Source organism: Cupressus sempervirens, chromosome 11 (genome assembly GCF_028749045.1).
Source record: "Cupressus sempervirens isolate cs-2001-9-10 chromosome 11, ASM2874904v1, whole genome shotgun sequence".
Classification (NCBI taxonomy): Eukaryota; Viridiplantae; Streptophyta; class Pinopsida; order Cupressales; family Cupressaceae; genus Cupressus; species Cupressus sempervirens.
Window position 1 is genome coordinate 604,573,003 of NC_143128.1, and position 20,355 is coordinate 604,593,357.

At 38.9% G+C, this 20,355-nt stretch overlaps 1 protein-coding gene across 1 annotated transcript in view; it reads left to right on the forward strand.

The window, feature by feature from the left end:
- The first annotated feature begins 1,498 nt into the window (after window positions 1-1,498).
- The window catches only part of LOC149531133 (cold-responsive protein kinase 1-like), a 91,048-nt gene continuing 72,191 nt past the window's right edge, over window positions 1,499-20,355 (forward strand). Inside the window, exons 1-2 of the mRNA XM_089810076.1 lie at window positions 1,499-1,752; window positions 1,922-2,037. Of these exons, the coding sequence (XP_089666202.1) occupies window positions 1,671-1,752; window positions 1,922-2,037 (198 nt within the window). The 5' untranslated portion in view covers window positions 1,499-1,670. The remainder of the gene's footprint in view (window positions 1,753-1,921; window positions 2,038-20,355) is intronic.

Genomic DNA, 20,355 nt, shown 5'->3' on the forward strand with positions numbered 1-20,355 from the left:
AGGTGTGGAAAAGATGGATCCTTGAGCCACATTTGTTCAAACTTGAATGAAGGCATGGGTTTTTTATGAGCCATCCCATCTGATAAGTTGACTTATAATGGAAAATGGTTTGATCCCAAGAAAGACATTTTTTATGCAACCTTGAAGAGAAATCCATGTTGGGTTGATGAGGAATCTATCTAATCTCTCTGCAATGTAAAGGAAGTTTATCCTTTTGTTTGTCCACATGAGTTGTCCAATTGATGGGTATCTTTCAAACCATACTTGGATAAAGAATCTCTAAAATATTGCAATGTTTTTAGGGAGGGAACTATGTCACCCACTTAATCTTGGAGAGATTTGATAGCATCAAAATTACTAGCCAAAATGATTAGCTCATCTGGGATGTTTGCACAACCCACCAATAAGGCCCATAGGCTTTCTTTTCTATTGCAAAATTAGGACCATATACATTGAACAATTGGAAGCATGTATTGAAATGCTTAACTTGGGTGGAATCCAATTTGCATTTGTTTCTACTTTATGAACTTGAATACATTTGTCTTCCAAAGAATAGCTAAACCTCTTGATACTCCAATAGATGGTGAGGCAATGATTTTCTATTTTTCCCAATTTAGAAAGGGTTGCTTACATTCCTCTTCCATGATTTTTTATTTCTTGAAGCAAAATGATATTTGCATCACTAGCCTCAATTTGGAATTTGATGAGGTGCTTTTGTTAGGGGTATTAAGGTCTCTAACATTCCACATTATGAATATTGTAGGTTGCATATGATCATTGTTAATTTCTATGTTGAAAATGAGGTCTACAAAGATTATTGAACACTCATCAATATTTATTTATCTAATAGATAGCTTGATAAACCAACAATAATTTAAAACATAAACAATAACTAGTCATTTCATATAATTCTCATTTATCTCTATTTCATACATGAGACCTAGAAACATTATTGAGCATTTTTTATTTTTTATTTTATTTAAATAATTTGAAAAATCAGTAATAAGTTGAAATCTAGACCAATGCTTCACACTAACCATTAAATAAGAATTTTTTTTATCTTCATTTTGAAAGTCACATCTAAGAGCAATATCGATTGCTCATCAATATTTTATTATTTTATTATTATTTAAGTAACTTGAGAAACTAATAATAATTTGAAGAATAGACTAGTTTTTTACTGCGATTTTTTTATAGTCTATGTTTTGTCAATGGCTGTATAGACCAAATTTTGACAGTCAACTCTGCCTGTCAAGCAATTTTTCAGTCTATCTAATATATTTCCTTTTTAACATTATAATCTTAAAATTTTAATTTATTTTGCAGCTCAAAATTTTCAATCGACATACGTCCGTCAAACCTAGGCATAATTGACTTCATAAAAAATAATAAACGCTAATGCCCATTAGTCAAATGTGGCAAGTATTTTAGTTATGTTGGACCACTAGGACGTAGATTTCAACTTTGCTTTTCTTTCATTATTGTTAGATATCAATTTTTCGCTTGTGCAATTCTTTCTGAATATTATTATCTTAGGCAATCCAATCCGATACTGGAAATAATTTTACTCTTAACTTGTCAATATGAATGTTTGGATTCTTATATTACTTCTATTGCAATTTAGGATACTTTGAACATCCTTCCTGGTGACTTACAGCGCGGTTGGAGATATGTTTGCATCTTTGAATTGTTTTACTGCAATGTTCAGAGGGGACAAGCAATCCCAAAATATCAATGGAAAAAGTGGAGAAGGTTTGAAGTTTGTAGCATTTTCATTTGTATGTTCTAGTCCAATGTAAATTGGAGTGTTTTGTTGATACTGGTCTAGACTGTTACTGTTATAATGCAGTCATAGCATTTATACTCTTCCCGTAAGTACATACTAATATATACCACTTTCTATGATTTGGCGTTCAAGAAGATTTCTCTATCATTCAGGGTGTTCACATTTTCTCTTATAAGGCTCTCAAGCTGGCAACAAGGAATTTTCATCCAGATAATAAGATAGGCGCTGGGGGATTTGGAACTGTGTACAAGGTATATTATGTACCTAATTTCTGCAAATAGAGTTTGCAGTTTACAGAAATATAGTCTTATTGATTTTGTATTATGTTGTGGTATATACAAGGAAATGTATATTGATATGTTTTTCACTTTACGAACTCGCAAATCTAAAGACTATTCAAATGATCTTATTATTGGGAACTGTTTTCCTGATGCTTGCCAAGGCTACACAGGTGCATAGGTGCAGTAGTATGCAGCGATGTAATGTGTAGATATGCAGCATTAGGTGTGAAATCCCGTAACTTGGCTACATAGGAGCCGACCACAAGATCTTAATCAAAAATGTTCACAAATATCAAAAACCTTTGTCTAACCCATGAGTGTTACTATTTAAATTTAAAATTTTAATCTCAAAAAGACATCAGTAACACTCCTAGTTTAACTCTGCTCTGAAAACAATATGAAAATAACGACTGTTTCCTTAAAGACTTGAGTAATTAAAAGAATTATTATAATTAGTAAAACAGACTTTTAAATAATTTACTATTGTAATTATGAATCCACAAAAAGCACTCACTTTTTCTAACAAATTAATCACAAAATTGAAAGAAGTTGATGGATCTGCATTGGAGACGCTCCACAACAGCCTCCCCATCTTTAAGGAATTTGGTTCAAGAAATTAAAAAATGCGACTTCCCTGGGCTACCTTTCCACCAATGTTGGGTACTTTTGAATTTTACACATAATATCTTTCTTTGCTTCCAACTACTTGTTGGACCATAAATTGTCCTCCGCCAGTTTGAATTCTTTGTATTTTCTCATCTTCTCATGGGCTTAGACCCACCTCTAGAAGTCCTCCATTGAAGTCCATTATGACTCGTTTCATTCCTTGCCCAAATTTCTGTTGTGTTTGCATATATATTAAAAAGAAAATCAAGTTAAAAGAAAAGGTGTAGGTGCTTCCTTCTCTAAATTATGCCATTTTGGCATGTTCTACAATTCTTCTTTGTAGCTTGTATATTTTTTTATGGTTTGTTGCTCTATAACAAACTAGCAATCGTTGATTTTATTTTTGGCATGCTCACAATATTATACCATTCACATTCATTCTTTGTAGTGGCATCCTCAATAAAGACGGGTTGTTTTCCCTTACCAAATATGGGATCTATAGAGATCTCTACCTCTGTTGTTGATTCATCTTTAATGTGGACTACTACAACAGCTGCAACATCTTAGGACAATTCCAATGATATGTTATATTCCTCTTAATTGCAATATTCTGATCTTTTTCCTCTTCTAGTATGACTATCAATACTTTCCTTAGAGTTCAAGGTCTTCATTTTATTCATCATCTTCATCTTCATGTCATTCACTTATATCCCCTCTTTGGAATACTCTGAATAGCACATTTAAGAGTCTTTGTAATGACCCCGATTAGAATGGGTCACCCCCTCCTTTTCTAGTATGTTTTTCAATAATAAATAAATAAATTTCTAAGAAATAACATTTTTATATAATTTCCTTTTGGGCTGACCTTATCTTTGTTTGAGCGGTTGACCGACTTGCATCGAGTAAAGAAAAATCATTAATATTTTTGCTAATGCCAACCTATTCTTAGTTTGTGCTATTGCCTATATATGAGAAGTAGTTTCCATCTGCAAGGCATCTGGATTAGTTAATAAAATTCAGAGTTTGCAAAGTGCAGATTTGTTTCTCAATTGGGCTAGAAACCTCCATTAGAGAAGGCTACAGATTGGAATCAAAGCCTTACTGAGCGCATTCCTTTACAACAGTTTGTGGTTAATTCAGGAGGTTGTTGTGCCAAATAAAAGGTTGTTGCGCAATTTGATTTTCCTTTAAGTTGTTGTGAATTTCTTTGGCACATATCAGTTACATCGCAGAAATCAGTGCTATTGGAAATTGTTTTCTGATTAATCCATTTTAGAAATCAGTGTTCAATCCATTCCAGTGGTTAATAAGCTAAAATTTATGTGGATAGTTGAGTATACTCTCTGATCTGAATGTGTTGGCTTGACATTGTTAACCAGTCAATAAAGAAAAACCCTAAGTTCATTTCATTGGTGTTGAAGCTTGGCATCCTGCCAGCCTGTGGAATGATGGGCGACAGGGATCAGAGATACAAGCAAAGAGAAAGGAGGCAATGGATGGCAGGGATAAGGCGAATTCTCAAGAATTCACTAGGGAGATTAGAAAGATCCATACCAACATGAGGGATAACATGAAGGAGATGGTTCAACTTTTAGGAGGAACGAGCCAACAACTAAATGATGATAGGCCCGTTCAAAATAATGCTGACAGCAACAATTCTGATGGAGAAAAAGCTTGAGCATCAGTTGACACATTAACCTTTAGGGCTAAATTTTTAGACAAAGAAGCATCAGCAAGAGTTGGGGAAGCTTAATGTTCCCATCCTCTAATCACTTTCATTCAACATAAGGTAGGAACAGATTGGCAAGGGATGGAAGTCAAATGAAGTTGTGTGTGTGTGTATTCAGATAGTAAAATAAGTTTCTTTATATAAAAATGGTCAGTGAACTAAGACAATCAGCATAGCATCAATTCGAATCATGTAGCCAGCACCGATATCAAATAAGATTCAACTTAGCAATTGACAATTCCAGTGATTACCATTAAATGGTATCAGTTTATTACAAGAGATATCAATAACATAATCGTATGCTAACTCCATAACGAATCAATTATACGGTGATTGGCTAAATCCATGCCAATTATATTTACATATCATTTGTTATAACATTGACAAATGGTTATATGATAATATAATCATAACCAAAGAGACATCATTAAGCAATGGGGATATTCATGAATATGGGACACATCCCAACTGTCTGACTATTCATTCCACAAGCCCAAGAATACAAGGACATGTGATTTATTCCCAAACCCTTAAATACATATTACCTATTTCTTCTTATCTGTTGGGATATGCTCTGTTTAGATCAAGCACAAAAAGAAAATATCAGAGATCACATAATTCAGATTATTCATCAAATGCAGAATCCATTGAAGTGTGAATTTTTATTTTTTATCTGACAAAGCACTAATCGCTTCAAGTGATTACTTTCTAGTACATAATATTAATAGATATGTTCAGATATTGCAGCATTGCTATAAGCAATAGATATCAATTGCATGTTTGTTTTTTGTAAATCAGAGAGAGCATTATTGACTTGTCACCATAAGTGATAGAATCCGCTAGAGTAGAGTAATTGTCCCAGCATCGCTTCATAACCAAAAAAGTGACAGTACAGGAACAACCACCTGATTCAGAGGAAGACGTGACAAGATTCCATGATGCATGCTACACCTTAAGCCCTTCCATACATGGTGATTTGACCTTAAGAAACTTCTCTAAAATGAAGAAAGCAACTGGGCATGGAAGTAGAAGGTAAGAAAAGAGAAAAGACATTCGTCACTGTTTACAAAAAATCACCTAAGTCCGACTTTTGATGATGCTGGTAAATCCTTAGCAAGGGCTTGGTTGCAGCAATTAACATATTTCTCAATGAAGCAGAAGCAATCAAATATGTCACCTTGCATCTTGAAGGGGTGGCTGACACGTGGTGGTGCCATGGCATGGTAATACAAGGGCATCATTCAATCACCACAATGAAGGAATTTAGTCAAAGGTCGCTAAAAATGTTTGACAGGAAGGGTCCAGAAACTCATTGTAGAAAATTAACACAGCTGAAGCAAGCAGCTAAGGTGGAAGGTTATATTGTGTATTTTTAGAGACTTATAGAAAAGAATTCCAATGTGTTGGACAAAAGGCTTATTGTCTTCTTCATGGAAGGCTTAATTGAACCCCTTAAAGGTTTGGTAAGGGCATTTGTTTACCATATAGGTTAATTAAGAATTGCACACAAACAATGAACATGAACACGAACAACAAAACTCTTCTTATTATTATTCGCATATGCCAGAACATTACATTATGCTCAAATCATCAAATGAATACAATGCTTCCCGAAGGGGTTATAAATACTTTCCGAAGAACTTTCCCAAAGGAGTCCGTTGGCCACATACAACATGTCGCTACATAACAAAAACCTTTCCGAAGGGACCCGTCGACTACATAACAAGAACCTTTCTGAAGGGACCCGTCGGCTGACACACAATTTCCTTTCCGAAGGGACCCGTCAGCTGATACACAATTCCTGTCGGTTGATACACAATTTCCTTTCCAAAGGGACCCGTCAGCTGATACACAATTTCTACTGATGACATCACCCCCCCAAATAAAAAGTCGTCTCCTGACGACTAGAGCAAAACTCAAACAATTAATACAACAATATTGATCTGCCACATCACTTTCACATTCATCCCGTTGCATCTATAGCCTTTGCTAACACAATACTGACTCCTCAAGCTGACCTTGATAGCCACCTGTGCTGCTTTCTCTACTTCCAACTCCTTGGTACCTTGAGCCAAGTGTTGCTGCACTGCCTCCAACTGGGTGATCAGCTCCTCCTGAGCTCTCTACGCATCCACCAAGACAGCCTCACGGCCAACACCTACTCTCAGTGCCTCTGGTACACAGATAGCAGCTCCAAGTCTTCTCAACTGGTCAGACTCCCACGATTGATATCCGCAACGACTGGGGGTCCAGGGGGCAACACCCCCGGCGGGGTCGAGGGGCAGCGCCCCTGCGGGGTCCTGGGGCAGCGCCCCAAGTGCGCCAAGACCAAATCAGCACTTCAAAACCCACACAAAATTGCATGAAACACACCATTTCTGTCATTTTCTGCCGATTCTACACTCTTTCTGGCAATCGTTGATGCTTCCCCTTCCCTTTGGTATCCTCCGTTACTCATTCTGAGCATGCTTGATTTGTCGACTTTTTTTTTTTTTTTTTTGTTAGTTAGAAAACCTCCTGTCACTCTTCTATGCTACCAATGTACAGCTACATCATACATCCTACCACCATATCGACTCCTTATGCAATATCCTGTAACGTCCTCCAAAATCTGAATGCAATAATAGGTAGAAGTTGTACGCCATATTTATCATTTATGCAAAACCCGTACACCATATTATACTGAAAATCCATACAGTGGAGAATTCTTTCAAACACGTGTATGGTGAATTGCAACCCTTGAAATGATTTTCACAATCCGTACACGCAAGAGGAGATTGAAAATCCGTACTCTGAAGAAGTTAGAAGGAAAATCAAATAACAAAGTCGTACCACTAGAAGACCACAAATCCATACAACAGTTTCCCTCCCTGAATCCGTACGGTGGTATTTTCAATGCCCTTCAATGATCAGCTGTACAGGGACCGTAGTATGCTAAATCCGACTAGAACTGATACACTAGAAAAACCGCCTTGTTTACTGCTGAAATCCGTACTCCAATCTTCAGAGCCTGCGATCTCCTAATCCCAATGATATGGATGGAAATCCGTACAATTACCTGGCTCCAGAATTCTGTACTGTGACTAATAAGGAAGAGGCCATACACTGCTTTCATAAAAAACCGTACCTTGCATTCAATAATGAATTTGCCGGAAACCAAATTTTATAACCCCTTGCTGAATTCAAAGAACCGTACAGTGGCTGGAAATTGAAATCCATACACTGCTTCTAAACAAGAAATTCATACGGTAGGAATGATGGAAATCTTCTGTATGGGTAATGAGTTAACAGACCGTACAGTGCATCATTGTTATAAAATCATACAGTAAAACTCATACTGTTCAAAGCTCAAAAATCCGTACATTGTCTTCACTTTAGCTCCTTTCAAAATCCGTACACCGTACTGCATAAAATCCGTACACTTTCCAGGGAAGGGAAAAACCGTACACTTGGCAAATTTATAACATGAGGGAACTGAACGGTACGCAGGTAGCTTTTCTTCCAAAAACCGTACGGCAGCTTTTCTTCTAAAAACCGTACGGTAGCTTTTCTTCTAAAAACCGTACGGTAGCTTTTCTTCTAAAAACCGTACGGTAGCTTTCCTTCCAAAAACTGTATGGTAGCTTTTCCTTTTCTTTTTTTAATTTTTCTTTTTATTTTATTTTTAAATTTTCAATTTTTTTTTGTTTTTTTTTTTCAAAATTTTTTCACTTTTTTTTTGTTCACTTTTTTTTTTTTCCACTTTTCTTCTTTTTTTTTTCCTGAAACAATTATGTACAATATTTACATATATACAGTACTTACAGTCTTCTCTCAGTTGTTCGTCCACGGAGGTGCATTATCATGGTAGGCATTCAACTTCGACCTCTTCATTGCGTCGGTAACTTCCTTTCCGTCTAGCATCCATAGTTTTATTGCTCCGTTATCACCCACTTCTCGAAGCTGATACGGCTCGACCCATTTCATTTGAAACTTGCTTGGGTTGATCTCGTTCCATCCGTCATACCTCAACGCCTACTGTCCTAGTTGGAACTTGCTCAATTTCAAGTGTCTATCATGCCATGGTTTGCACCTGTTTTATGTCACCTCCGTAGCCCACTCCTGCAACTGTTGCTCATCAAGTTTTTTTAAGGTACACGATCTCTCCATCTGGTTTTCCATATCGCCCGATTTGTTTCTGAAGCTCCGTACCATGGACTCTGTCAGCTGCCCCTTCTGGCTGTGAATAACACGTCCACTTCGTACTACTGCAACTTTTATTAAACCCTTCCGCTTTGTTTCCTGTGCGGATCGTATGATGTGTCTTCCTTGCTGCTGGCACCTTTCTACTATATTTGTGGTTCAACGTAATACTTTCTTCTTGCGCGGTCGTACAGTGGAATCTTTCCTCCTTTCGGGTTCGTACTGTATGTTCTTTCTTTCAACTTCAGTCATACCCGCGTTTCCTTCTTCGACTTCTCTGTGTTGCTTCGAACATTCATTTCCTCCTTCGGCTTCTCCATGTTCCTTCGGACATTCATTTCCTCCGGCGGCTTCTCTGTGTTCCTTCGGACATTCATTTCCTCTTTCGGCTTCTCTGTGTTCCTTTCGACATTCATTTCCTTCTTCTTTCTTACCTTCGTCGATCCTTAGCATATTACAACTTGGAAAGAGCTCGTAATCCTCTATTTGCCAGTGGTAAAGACCATTTACTGAATCCAAATCGTCATCTCCTTCCAGTCGTAGAACTCCCTCATGATCTGGTTCCATACTTTGCCCCTTTTCATCCTCTTCTCCTTCAGAATCTGACGATAGGGCTTCTTCCCCGACCATCTGAGTGTGCAGATCGATGACATACTTCCGGCTTTTGCTTTCGAGTGATAAAGTATTTCTCTTCCAATTGTGTTTTGCCTTGGCTTGTATCAGCCACCCCTGACTCAGAATAGCATCATACCCTTTCCGCCTTAGAGGAATCACAACGAAGTCCGACAGGAATGGTTGTGTTCCAATTGTCACTGGTTGCGCTGTGAGTATTCCCAATGGCTTGATTCCATGTTGATCGGTTGTTAACAACTGGAAGGTAGGTAACAACAATGTCGGCTGTCCCAACTTTTTCCAAGTATCCTCTGGCAGCACATTGACACCGGATCCTCCGTCCACGATCGTGTCCGTTAGCACAGTCCCGAGAATGCCCATTTCAACAACCGCCGAATAGCATCCGGATGAAAGAGCTAATAGCATCAGATCTTCTGCACTTGCGCCACTCTCCTCCTTTTTGTCCGCTGTACTTGCTCCACTTTCCTGCTCTCTTCCATGTTCTCTTGGTAGTTGAGCAGCGGGAACAATGTCTGTGAGTGCCGATCAAAGCTGAGGCATAGTGAGCAACAGATCATTTATCCTGATGGGTATCTCGGCTTGCAATATTTGTCGTACAATGTTCTGTTCTGCGCAGTTCCGTACGGAGGTACTCGGCGTGTCCTTCAGGTGTGTCGTTTCTATCTGCGTTGCTTTCTGGATCTTTGCCCATGCTTCCTCCAGTCTCTTCTTTTCCTTCGTCGGATCGGGGTATAGCTTTGCCTGCTTCCGAGTGATTGCCAGAACTTCTTCCTCGTCCGTCCCGACGGTAATCAAGTTTACTCCAGACTTCGGGCACTTAGCATCGTCATGATCGCCCGGTCCACACCATCAGCATAGCAACTTCGGTGTGTTCGCCGTTGTGCACTCTCGGGCAAAGTGACCCCACAGATTGCATGCGCGGCATTGAACAATTGGCCAACCATTCGCATCATACTAAATTCGACTCCTTCTGCCATTATTGTTATTGCCGCTATTGTTGTTATTTTGCCCTCTACTATTATTCCTATACCCACCCGAAGTGGCACCATCAATGTTTGTATTTTCGTTCCGACCTGATGTGGAAGCTTCCTATGTCAGGAACACTTGCTGCAGGGTTCTTGTTTTCAAATTGAAAGGGCATTCCTTTACCAAGTGTCCCATAATCTGGCAAATCTCACAAAATTGATCTTTCGGCCAAGATCCCTTCGTATGGCCTTCTTTCTTGCACTCCATGCACCATAGGTCATTGCCCTTAGTCTCCTTGTTCATGTTCTTGAACTCCATCATCCGAATCATGTCCTTCTGGAGAGCACTGACCACCTTGTTGCTTCCCTCGTCATCGCTGCTATCTTCTCCTGAAGATGCATCGTCATTTGAATCGGACGAGTTGTTCGTCTTCTTCGTCTCTGTCTTCTAGTCACTTTCAAGGTCCATTGCCCGATTGTACGCTTCAATGTATGTTGATGGTGGCATGATCTTCATCTTCTTTCGCAGCTTCGGGCGAAGGCCTTCAATGAACCATCTCTTTTGTGGCCCATCAGCCGGCTTATTCTCCATTTTATTGATCAGGTCCTTTAACTTCCTGGCAAAGACTCGGACTGTTTCATTCTTCCCTTGCTTAGTATTGAATATCTCCACTACAATCTCATTATCGTCTCGCAATATTTGAAATTCCGCAATAAATTCCTTCTTAATATTATCCCAACTGTTTAACTTCTGCAGATCTGTGTCAATAAACCAATCAATCGCAACACCCCGTAGGGTGGCTGAAAATTGTCGGACCCATTCGTTCGTATCTGTTATGCCATTTGCTCTCCAGATCGTTTCACATGTTTTATAATGTCGAATCAGATCTTCAGTTCCTTCACCATCAAATTTAGGCAACTTTTCTTTTGGACCTGCCATTATTACTGTATGTTGGGGGTTTTGTTGTGTACCTGCGTTGTTCTGAACACCCGTGCTGTTCTGAGCTCTCATGTTGTTTTGAACACCCGCGCTGTTCTGCACACCTGCGCTGTTTTCTACACCCGCGTTGTTTTCGGCTTCCGCACTATTTTCAACACCCGCATTGTTTGCAACACCTGCACTGTTTTCGACTTCGGCGCTGTTTTCAACATCCGCACTATTTTCGACTTCTGCGCTGTTTGGTGAAGAAGAGGTTTCGTCAACCGAAGCTATTCGTTCCGAAAGTATATCTCGGACGAAGAGGTCACTCCACGCTCGTGCTCCTTCGGCACTTTGAGCCGTGCAAGTCGATCTCCTTCCGTCAGGATTCTCTTCCCGTGGCGTATGCAGGTCCAAAAACTCCTCCCTTGCTTCTTCCACCAAATCGAGCCGTTGTGGAGTCTCTTCCAGCAATTTTTCAGTGCTTTTGTGTCCGTCGGTAACTTGTTGAAATCTTCGTCTGCGTTCAGCCTGTTGTGCCAAAATTAAATTTTCCTACATTGCGCGTAATTCATCATTTTCCTTCAACTTATTCTTATTCTTGTTCAACTGATTCGGCATTTAATCTTCATTTGCCTGTCACCGTACCAGGTCCATCGGGCAACGGCACCAAATGTTTACCGTATAGGTTAATTAAGAATTGCACACAAACAATGAACACGAACACGAACACGAACACGAACAACAGAACTCTTCTTATTATTATTTGCATATGCCAGAACATTACATTATGCTCGAATTATCAAATGAATACAATGCTTCCCGAAGGGGTTATAAATACTTTCCGAAGAACTTTCCTGAAGGAGTTCGTCGGCCACATACAACATGTCGCTACATAACAAAAACCTTTCCGAAGGGACCCGTCAACTACATAACAAGAACCTTTCCGAAAGGACCCGTCGGCTGACACACAATTTCCTTTCCGAAGGAACTCGTCGGCTGATACACAATTCCCGTTGGTTGATACACAATTTCCTTTCCGAAGGGACCCGTCGACTAATACAGAATTTCTACCGACAACAGCATTCAACCCAAGCTCATTACAAGATGTCATTGAAAGGGGTTTGAGTTTTGAAGGTTGGATGACTTTATGGGCCGGTGCCCTAATTTGCTAGTATGCTTTTAGCCACCTTAGCCTTATCAAGTGGAGATGTCTTAAAATGAGCTGTGAAGGAAAAAAACTATGTTTCACATGAGAATCATGACAACCAGGTCATAGGTGTATGGGAAAGAGACAAATTCACTAATAGAGGTAATTTCTGATGGGGACTCGGACAAGGTGACATGGGAAGGTGAGGATTCAAATCTAAAGTTGCCTTAGGACAATAAACATCCAAAACGAGTGCATCGTAATGACTTTGGCTAGAAGGGGTCTGCCCCCTCCTTGCTAGTATGTTTTTAATAATAAATACATAAACATTAAGTAATAATTTAATAAATAACATAATTAAATAATCTTGGGCTGACTTTATATTTGTTTGGGTGCTTGGCCAAATCGCATTGAATAAAGAAACATTATTGAATATTTTGCTAAGGTCGACCTGTTCTTAATTTGTGCTATCACCTATATATGGCAGTATGTTTTCATCTACAAGTCATTCAGATCAGTTCATACAATTTGCCATTTGGAGTTTGCAAAGTCCATATTCATTTCTCAACTAGAACGGGAGCCTTACAGAAGGTTACAAGTAGGATGCAAACCGTGGCTGACCCCATTCCTTTACAACATCCTGTAATTAATTCAAGGGATGTGCGATTTACCTATTTCAAACTATTTGCGTTCTTCATGAACAAGTGAAATATTTATGACAAGGGGCAGCAAACCTTGTACACAATTTATATAATATATGTAGAAATGAGTGAACCATACCAAGGTTCCTGATTATGCGATGACTGATACACTTTATATGTAATGTCCCCATTTTTAGCAGGTTCCTGCAGCTGGCCAGGTCAGTTCACCATCGCGACCCTCGTGAGCTGACAGTGGGATTTGAGGGTCTCAGTTGTGTGGTTATAAGCTTTCCAGCAGCCTATGGTGTGTTTGGCTCCGTTTGAGGGACTTACTATTGGTTCCAATGAGCTCAGTTGAGTTAGAGGAGTTGAAGGATGCTCTCATTTATTATATCAGGCTTCCAGTTTGAGCTCCAATAATCTTGGAGGGAGCGTCTATTTATAGTAAGTGACCCCATTAGGTTCATTCATCGTCTTTCATCATCAGGATCACTTTGGCATTGTCAGATTTTGATTTTGATGCTTCTTCAGCTGTTTTCGCAAGACAGGTGAATTGTTATTATTATTCATCTAAATACGCTAGGGTCGCTATCTTTGTTGGTGTTTTTTATTGGTCGCCTCAATATCATAGCTCATTGGAACCGGGACGAAAAGTTTTAAATCATGGGAACAAGAAACAGTGGCCTCACACGTCATAATTTTAAGTTATGGTGGAAAAGGTCGTTTTCGGAGCCAAAAGCAATTAATAAATTAGTTTATAATGGCACTTTATTATATTTTAATGTTGTACATGGGAAGCTTCCTAAGTGAAGTTCATTTGGGAAACTTTGTGCCATTTGGAGATTATAAATATCAGCCCATTTGATGAGTAAAGCATCCGATCATTTGATTATCTTATTTTGCTTTGACATTTCCTGAAGCTTTGATTATATATGCCCTTGCTGAAGTATAAGGGTTTGGATTTGAGAAGCGCATAGTAATTCACAGCTGAGGTATTGTGAATAAATCTTAGAGTTGTTATAGTCTAAATTGTGGAGTCTTCCTTCTATTTTGACTATAGGTTGGAGACATTGTTGTGTGGGAACTTAATTGCATTTCAGCCTGCGAATTAGGGAGGGTTTGTGGCATCATTACCTTAGTTCAGCCGGTTCTTGCGTGGATATTAATTTGTGCAAAATTGCAGTCATTTCCTTGATCCAGGCATGAGCTAATTGGAGCTATTGTGATCAAAGTAAACTTGTGTGTGGGGGTTTGGAGATGCCTGTGCATATTGCAGAGGCTGCCATTCATCTCTAGAGCAGCAATTGGCTTGTTTATAATCTGCAAGCACCTCTATACAGCCTGTTGTTATAAATCTAGAGGCCTATGATTGTTTCCTAGTGGTCTAGTTCAATTTCTAGTGGTTTATGTTGAAGTTGCTAGTTCAGAAAAATCCACCATTATGACGAATTCAGGTTCATTATCAATTAATGTAATTTTCAGTACATGATTTGAGCAATTTAATTGCAGCATCAAGCTTTTGTTAAAAATAGATCAATTTAGCATTTGTTTTCAGAATTTGTGTGAAGCATTTATATTCTAAAAACACAAAAAGTAACAAAAACATTCCAATGTCATACAATTATAACAGAGTTGTGCGCCAAGTGTTTGACGAAATGTCAAACCAATGATTTGTAAAGAAAATTGATGTTTTTTTAAGCTATAACCAAATAGGGTTATTACAGTGGTATCAAAGTGGTTTCCTGCCATCCTGTGGGGGAGAAAAATATTATTTATTTCAGATCTGTTGTTGTGATTGGAGTGATTAGCACCCTTGTTATTTCCAACTATGGACAGATACATGAGGCCTAGTAGTTCCAGGAGATGGCGGAGCAATAAGGAAGATAGCAAAAAATTATATGCCTTGAGAGAGAGTATGGAGAAACTTAAGCTTCATCAGCAGAGGTTGGCGGAGAGCTTGTCGAATCCTGCGACGGTTGAGAGAGCCGCGAGATATATGGTTTCCAACTTTAGAAGGTCAACAGGAAGGAGGCTTGAATTTTGCCCGACAGGTGTCCATGATGTAGATGGACCTATATTTAGTACGGCACCTGCTAGTCCTATCCACATTGTTGATGATGGACTTATTTCACAAGAAAGTGGTTGTGTCAGTAGCAAAGGATATTGGCACTGAGCTTCAACAAGTTGAGGCTCCTAGAGTTGTTGTTGCCATTAGTGTAGAGACAGTTGATGCAATTGTTACTACTAATACTTCACACTCTCTCGAGGAGGGGATTATTTTTGGAGATTTCTATGTGAGTTATCATAGTGTTGCGCCAGTGCAAGAGGAAGTTGCTTCCTCAGGTGGGACCGATGCATGTATGGAGTCACCTAGCTTTGATGTTGGTGATTTGGGTGATGCAACAATCAGTAGATGCAGGTCCATACTCTAGCATTATTGATTCACAGGTTGACATTGAGTAAGGTGTTAGCAGTTGAGGCTTTATTAGGAGATGTGGATGTAGATATTATGGACACATCTAATGTTACATTTGATGATGTTATGAGCTGCACCAGGTATGATATCCCTTGCCCGATATCAACTGATGACTCCGAGGAGGTTTTGGATGGGTCCTAGGATCATTGTTTACAAGATGTATCTTTTAAGGTGGAAGCTGAGACATGCGGGGATATTGATATTGCGAGGGCTTCCATTTCTTCAGATGAGGAGTTGATCGAGGTACATAGTAGTTGTATCTCGAATGTAGAGTTGTGCGAGGTCGATAGCACACATGCAGTAAGTGATTTTATGGTATGTAGTTCTAATTCGATTTCTATCACAATGCAGTTAGTGAGACAAAGAGCTTGCATAGGAGGCAGGGGTTACAGAGGCATCATGTGACCAGTCAGTTGAAGGTAGTGAAAGTGACATCTCTTCAGCTTTCGAGCATTATGATGTGATCCGTCAGGTGCTGGCTATATCTGGTTGGGGTGCTCCTATGTCAGATGAGAACAATGATAGTACTCTTTCTCTAACAGAAAATTATGCCTTCGAGAGGCTGTCGAGATCTTGAAGCATAACAATTCGCAACTAGTTGCTAACAGGGATTACCTTCTGGAGTGGGGTAGCACCTATTATGACACATTGTTAGAGAAAGAGGAGGTGGTTGAGCTCACCCAAGAGCCTGAGGTGACTATGGACTCTCTTCAGTATACTCAATTGGCTCTTTGGGAGTCACAGTCACGATTGGATGAGGTGACTGTGAAGTTGGAGCATGTTCGAACCACATCAGCCCCAGATCCAGTTCAGTTGCATATTTGGGTTGGTGGTGAGTTTGCTTCTATGGTTGGGAATGATGGATGTGATAATGTGGTCGACACATTCATGCAGCATATGGGTGTAGTAGGTACAGTCGTGGTGATTTGCTTCTTTCTGCCATAAGCGGATCTATTTCTTCATTTCATACAGCTAGTACCATTGGACAATTGGTAGGGCCACATTTTCAAAGGGATCAATTGTAGGTCGCAAAGGAGCAGGTTGATGCTTCCACATAATTTCTACTGCACAGAGTCATTCATGGAGTATCTTTTGGAGAGTTTGGATGTGCGGGAGGATTCATACAGAGTGTTTGAGGGTACTTCATCCGAGGCTCTCGTGTCATTCGGAGGTTGGTGGAAAAGATTGTAGAGACTCTGTCTACTATGCTTCCCCACAGGGATTTCAAGGTTGGGTTTGTTGAGAGGATTGCCTAGGATCCTGCCCAACCAGTAGTTCAGAGTCAGAAATTGGAGCCACATTTTTATCCATAAACTGATACTAATGAGCCCTTGACAAAGATTGGGAGTTTTTATCGACATTACACTATGAGGAGTACTCATCACTTTTATTTTGACCCACAAGCAGAGGATTTGGTTTCACGTCGGTGTGGGTTGGATCCAATTTTATACCATCCTCTATGGGATGGGTTAGCACCAACTTTTGCAAATGGGATTGATTGCTGCAAATTAGACCCCTTGCAGTATCTACACACCCAGGACAGTTTGGCAGAGGTTGGAGTTGGTGGTAGTGTTTCAGGTAGTTATGGTTGTTACCATCTCCACAGTGCAATTGGGTATGAGTATCAATTTGATGGGGACTCAGGTGTTGACAGAATTGGTATTTCAATTGGGTTGAGTTTCGATGGGTTGTTGCCTTCATCAGCGCCTCGAGTCAGTTTACAGATGATTCTAATGTTGATGTTCGTCAGTGTTGGTGCTACAGGAGTTGCTTGTACACAGTAGGGATAGTGCGCAATTCTACCTTTGGGATCCAAGTGGAATGTGATGTTCATTTTGCTTCGGGATTGCTTGGGGACAAGCAATCTTAGGGAGGGAGGACTATAATGTCCCCATTTTCAGCAGGTTCCTGCGGTTGGCCAGGTCAGTCCACCATTGCGACCCTCATGAGCTAATACTGGGATTTGAGGGTCTCAATTTTGTGGTTATAGGCTTTCCAATAGCCTATGGTGTGTTTGGCTCTATTTGAGGGACTTACTATTTATAGTAAGTCAATTTGTTGGTTCCGATGAGCTCAGTTGAGTTAGAGGAGTTGAACGATGCTCTCATTTTTTATATCGAGCTTTGGTTTGAGCTCCAAGAATCTTGGAGGGAGCATCTATTTATAGTAAGTCACCTCGTCAGGTTCATTTATCGTCTTTCATCATCGAGATCACTTTGGTGTTGTCAGATTTCGATTTTGATGCTTCTTCAGTTGTTTTCGCAAGATGAGTGAATTGTTATTATTATTCATATAAATGTACTGAGGTTGCTATTTTTGTTGGTGTTTTTTGTTGGTTGCCTCAGTATCATAGCTTGTTGGAACTGGGATGAAAAGTTTTAAAGCATGGGAATGAGAAAGAGTGGCCTCATGTGTCAAAATTTTAAGTTATGGTGGAAAAAGTCATTTTCGGAGCCAAAAGATACTAATAAATTAGTTTATAATGGCACTTAATTATATTTTAATGTTGTACGTGGGAAGCTTCCTAAGTGAAGTTCATTTGGGAAACTTTGTGCCATTTGGAGATTATAAATATAAGCCCATTTGATGAGTAAAGCATCCAATCATTTGATTATCTTATTTTGCTTTGACGTCTTTGTGACGTTTCCTGAAGTTTTGATTATATATGCCCTTGCTAAAGTATAAGAGTTTGGATTTGAGAAGCGCTAGGTAATTCACAGCTGAGGTATTGTGAATAAATTCTAAGAGTTGTTATAGTCTAAATTGTGGAGTCTTCCTTCTATTTTGACTGTAGCTAGGAGAAACTGTTGTGTGGGAACTTAATTGCATTTCAGCCTGCGAATTGGGAAAGGTTTGTGGCATCATTACCTAAGTTTAGCCGGTTCTTGTGTGCATATTAATTTGTGCAAAATTGCAGGCATTCCTTGATCCAAGCATGAGCTAATTGGAGTTGTTGTGATCAAAGTACACTTGTGTGTGGGGATTTGGAGACGCCTATGCATATTGCGGAGGCTGTCATTCATCTCTAGAGCAGCAATTGGCTTGTTTATAATCTGCAAACACCTCTATACAGCCTGTTGTTATAAATCTGGAGGCATATGATTGTTTCCTGGTGGCTTGGTTCAATTTCTAGTGGTTTGCGTTCATTGCTATTCAAGGAAAATCCACCATTATGCCGAATTCAATTTCTTTATCAATTAATATAATTTTCAGTACATGATTTGAGCAATTTAATTGCAGCATCAAGCTTTTGTTAAAAATAGATCAATTCAGTATTTGTTTTCAAAAGTTTAGTGTGAAGCATTTATATTCTAAAAATACAAAAAGAAACAATTATATTCCAATGTCATACAATTATAACAAAGTTGTGCGCCAAGTGTTTAACGAAATGTCAAACCATTGATTTGTAAGGAAAATTGATGTTTGTTTAAGCTCTAATCAGACAAGGTTATTACATTGCCCATCATCAAGACATCGATACTCTATGCAGCCAGTATTGTTATGATACTATCTGAAAGTGATAAATCATTTTATCACTCTTAAACGGTACCACAACTATGCTGATTTCATGATGGACAGTTGACATGATGATCGGCTAGGCCCACCCATTATCATGTAACTAGCACTCATGAATGCATAAGAAGTTATAAAATTGCATTCATATTCCATTCATTTCATGTGCTTCGTGACATACATTCCAATACTCCACCATCATTGCACAAATCACTATACAAATTGCATTAATTCTTGGCAATGATAATAACTATCATTACCACCACTGGTAACGATTTCCATATTTCACATGTATTTCATATCCACATCCACATTGCACTTTGATCTTAACTAAATGGCTATAGTGTTGAAGTTTGCAGCTACAATAGAGATTTTTATCTCTGCTCTTATAAAATGGAAATATGTTTTTATGACCGTCATGGTCATCTTCAGCTGAAAGAGACATTTGTGAGAATATTTAAATCAATATTATAAAAACAGACATGTTATACGTCATGCAAAGAGGCATGCGTATGAAAATGTGAAGTGTTAATGTGTGAAAATGTGAAGGGCCTTATTTTGGAGACTCAAAGACCTTTGTGTAAAAGATGAAGAGTCATACTATTTATGTCATTGATTGGTATATTCTAAATCAATAAAGTGAAAGCCTTGTACTATGAACATTTTTCTTGATCAATAAAAGAGATATTTTGCTGGTCTGGCTGGGTTTTTCCCTTCAAGTGGAAGGCTTTTCCCAGGATAATATCGTCTTGTTTTGTTCTTCCTTATTGTTGTTTATCCTATTTTTGGGCCAAAACTTAACATGTTATCATAACCAGGTTGGATAATAACAGTTAAAGAAGAGGGTTTTCTTGATTTTTAGTATATGTCATGTTTTTGAGAAAGATTTTTTTCAAATTTGCAAAGAGAAAACATGTGATGTGTCTTCATCATTCTCAGTGACCCTCGATGCAGTTTAGTGTATGAGATTGCAGAGAAAAATCAAGACTTTAGTATATGTCTTCATGTCTATTCAAGAAATGTATTGTGAAATTATCATGATAGACATAGAGTTGTTATGGAGTTCATTTCTAACCTTATGGCATCTTCTTCTTTCTTTGTGTTTTTTTATAGACTTCAATGGCTTCAGATATTGTTGCATGTGATTGAGCTCTTCTTTTACAGGGCAATATCCTCTAATTTTTTAGTGGTTCTAATCTTCAGATAGCGTCGTATCCTTCTGCTATGTCAAGCTTGGATAGATTATACTGTGAAACTTTATTTTAATAGGTTGTCGTTTTCTTGTGTTGTTGGCTTTTCACCTTCATTGGTTTCAATTCCTTCCATATCTAAAGTAGTTATTTTCATGAAAGGCTTGTCGAGTGGAAATATATTGTTTTTAGAGAATTTGAATGCAGTGAATGACTCAATATCAATCTATTAGATTCTTGTTAGATTTTCATGCACTGCAAATGTTTGCTCAAACGGGCACACT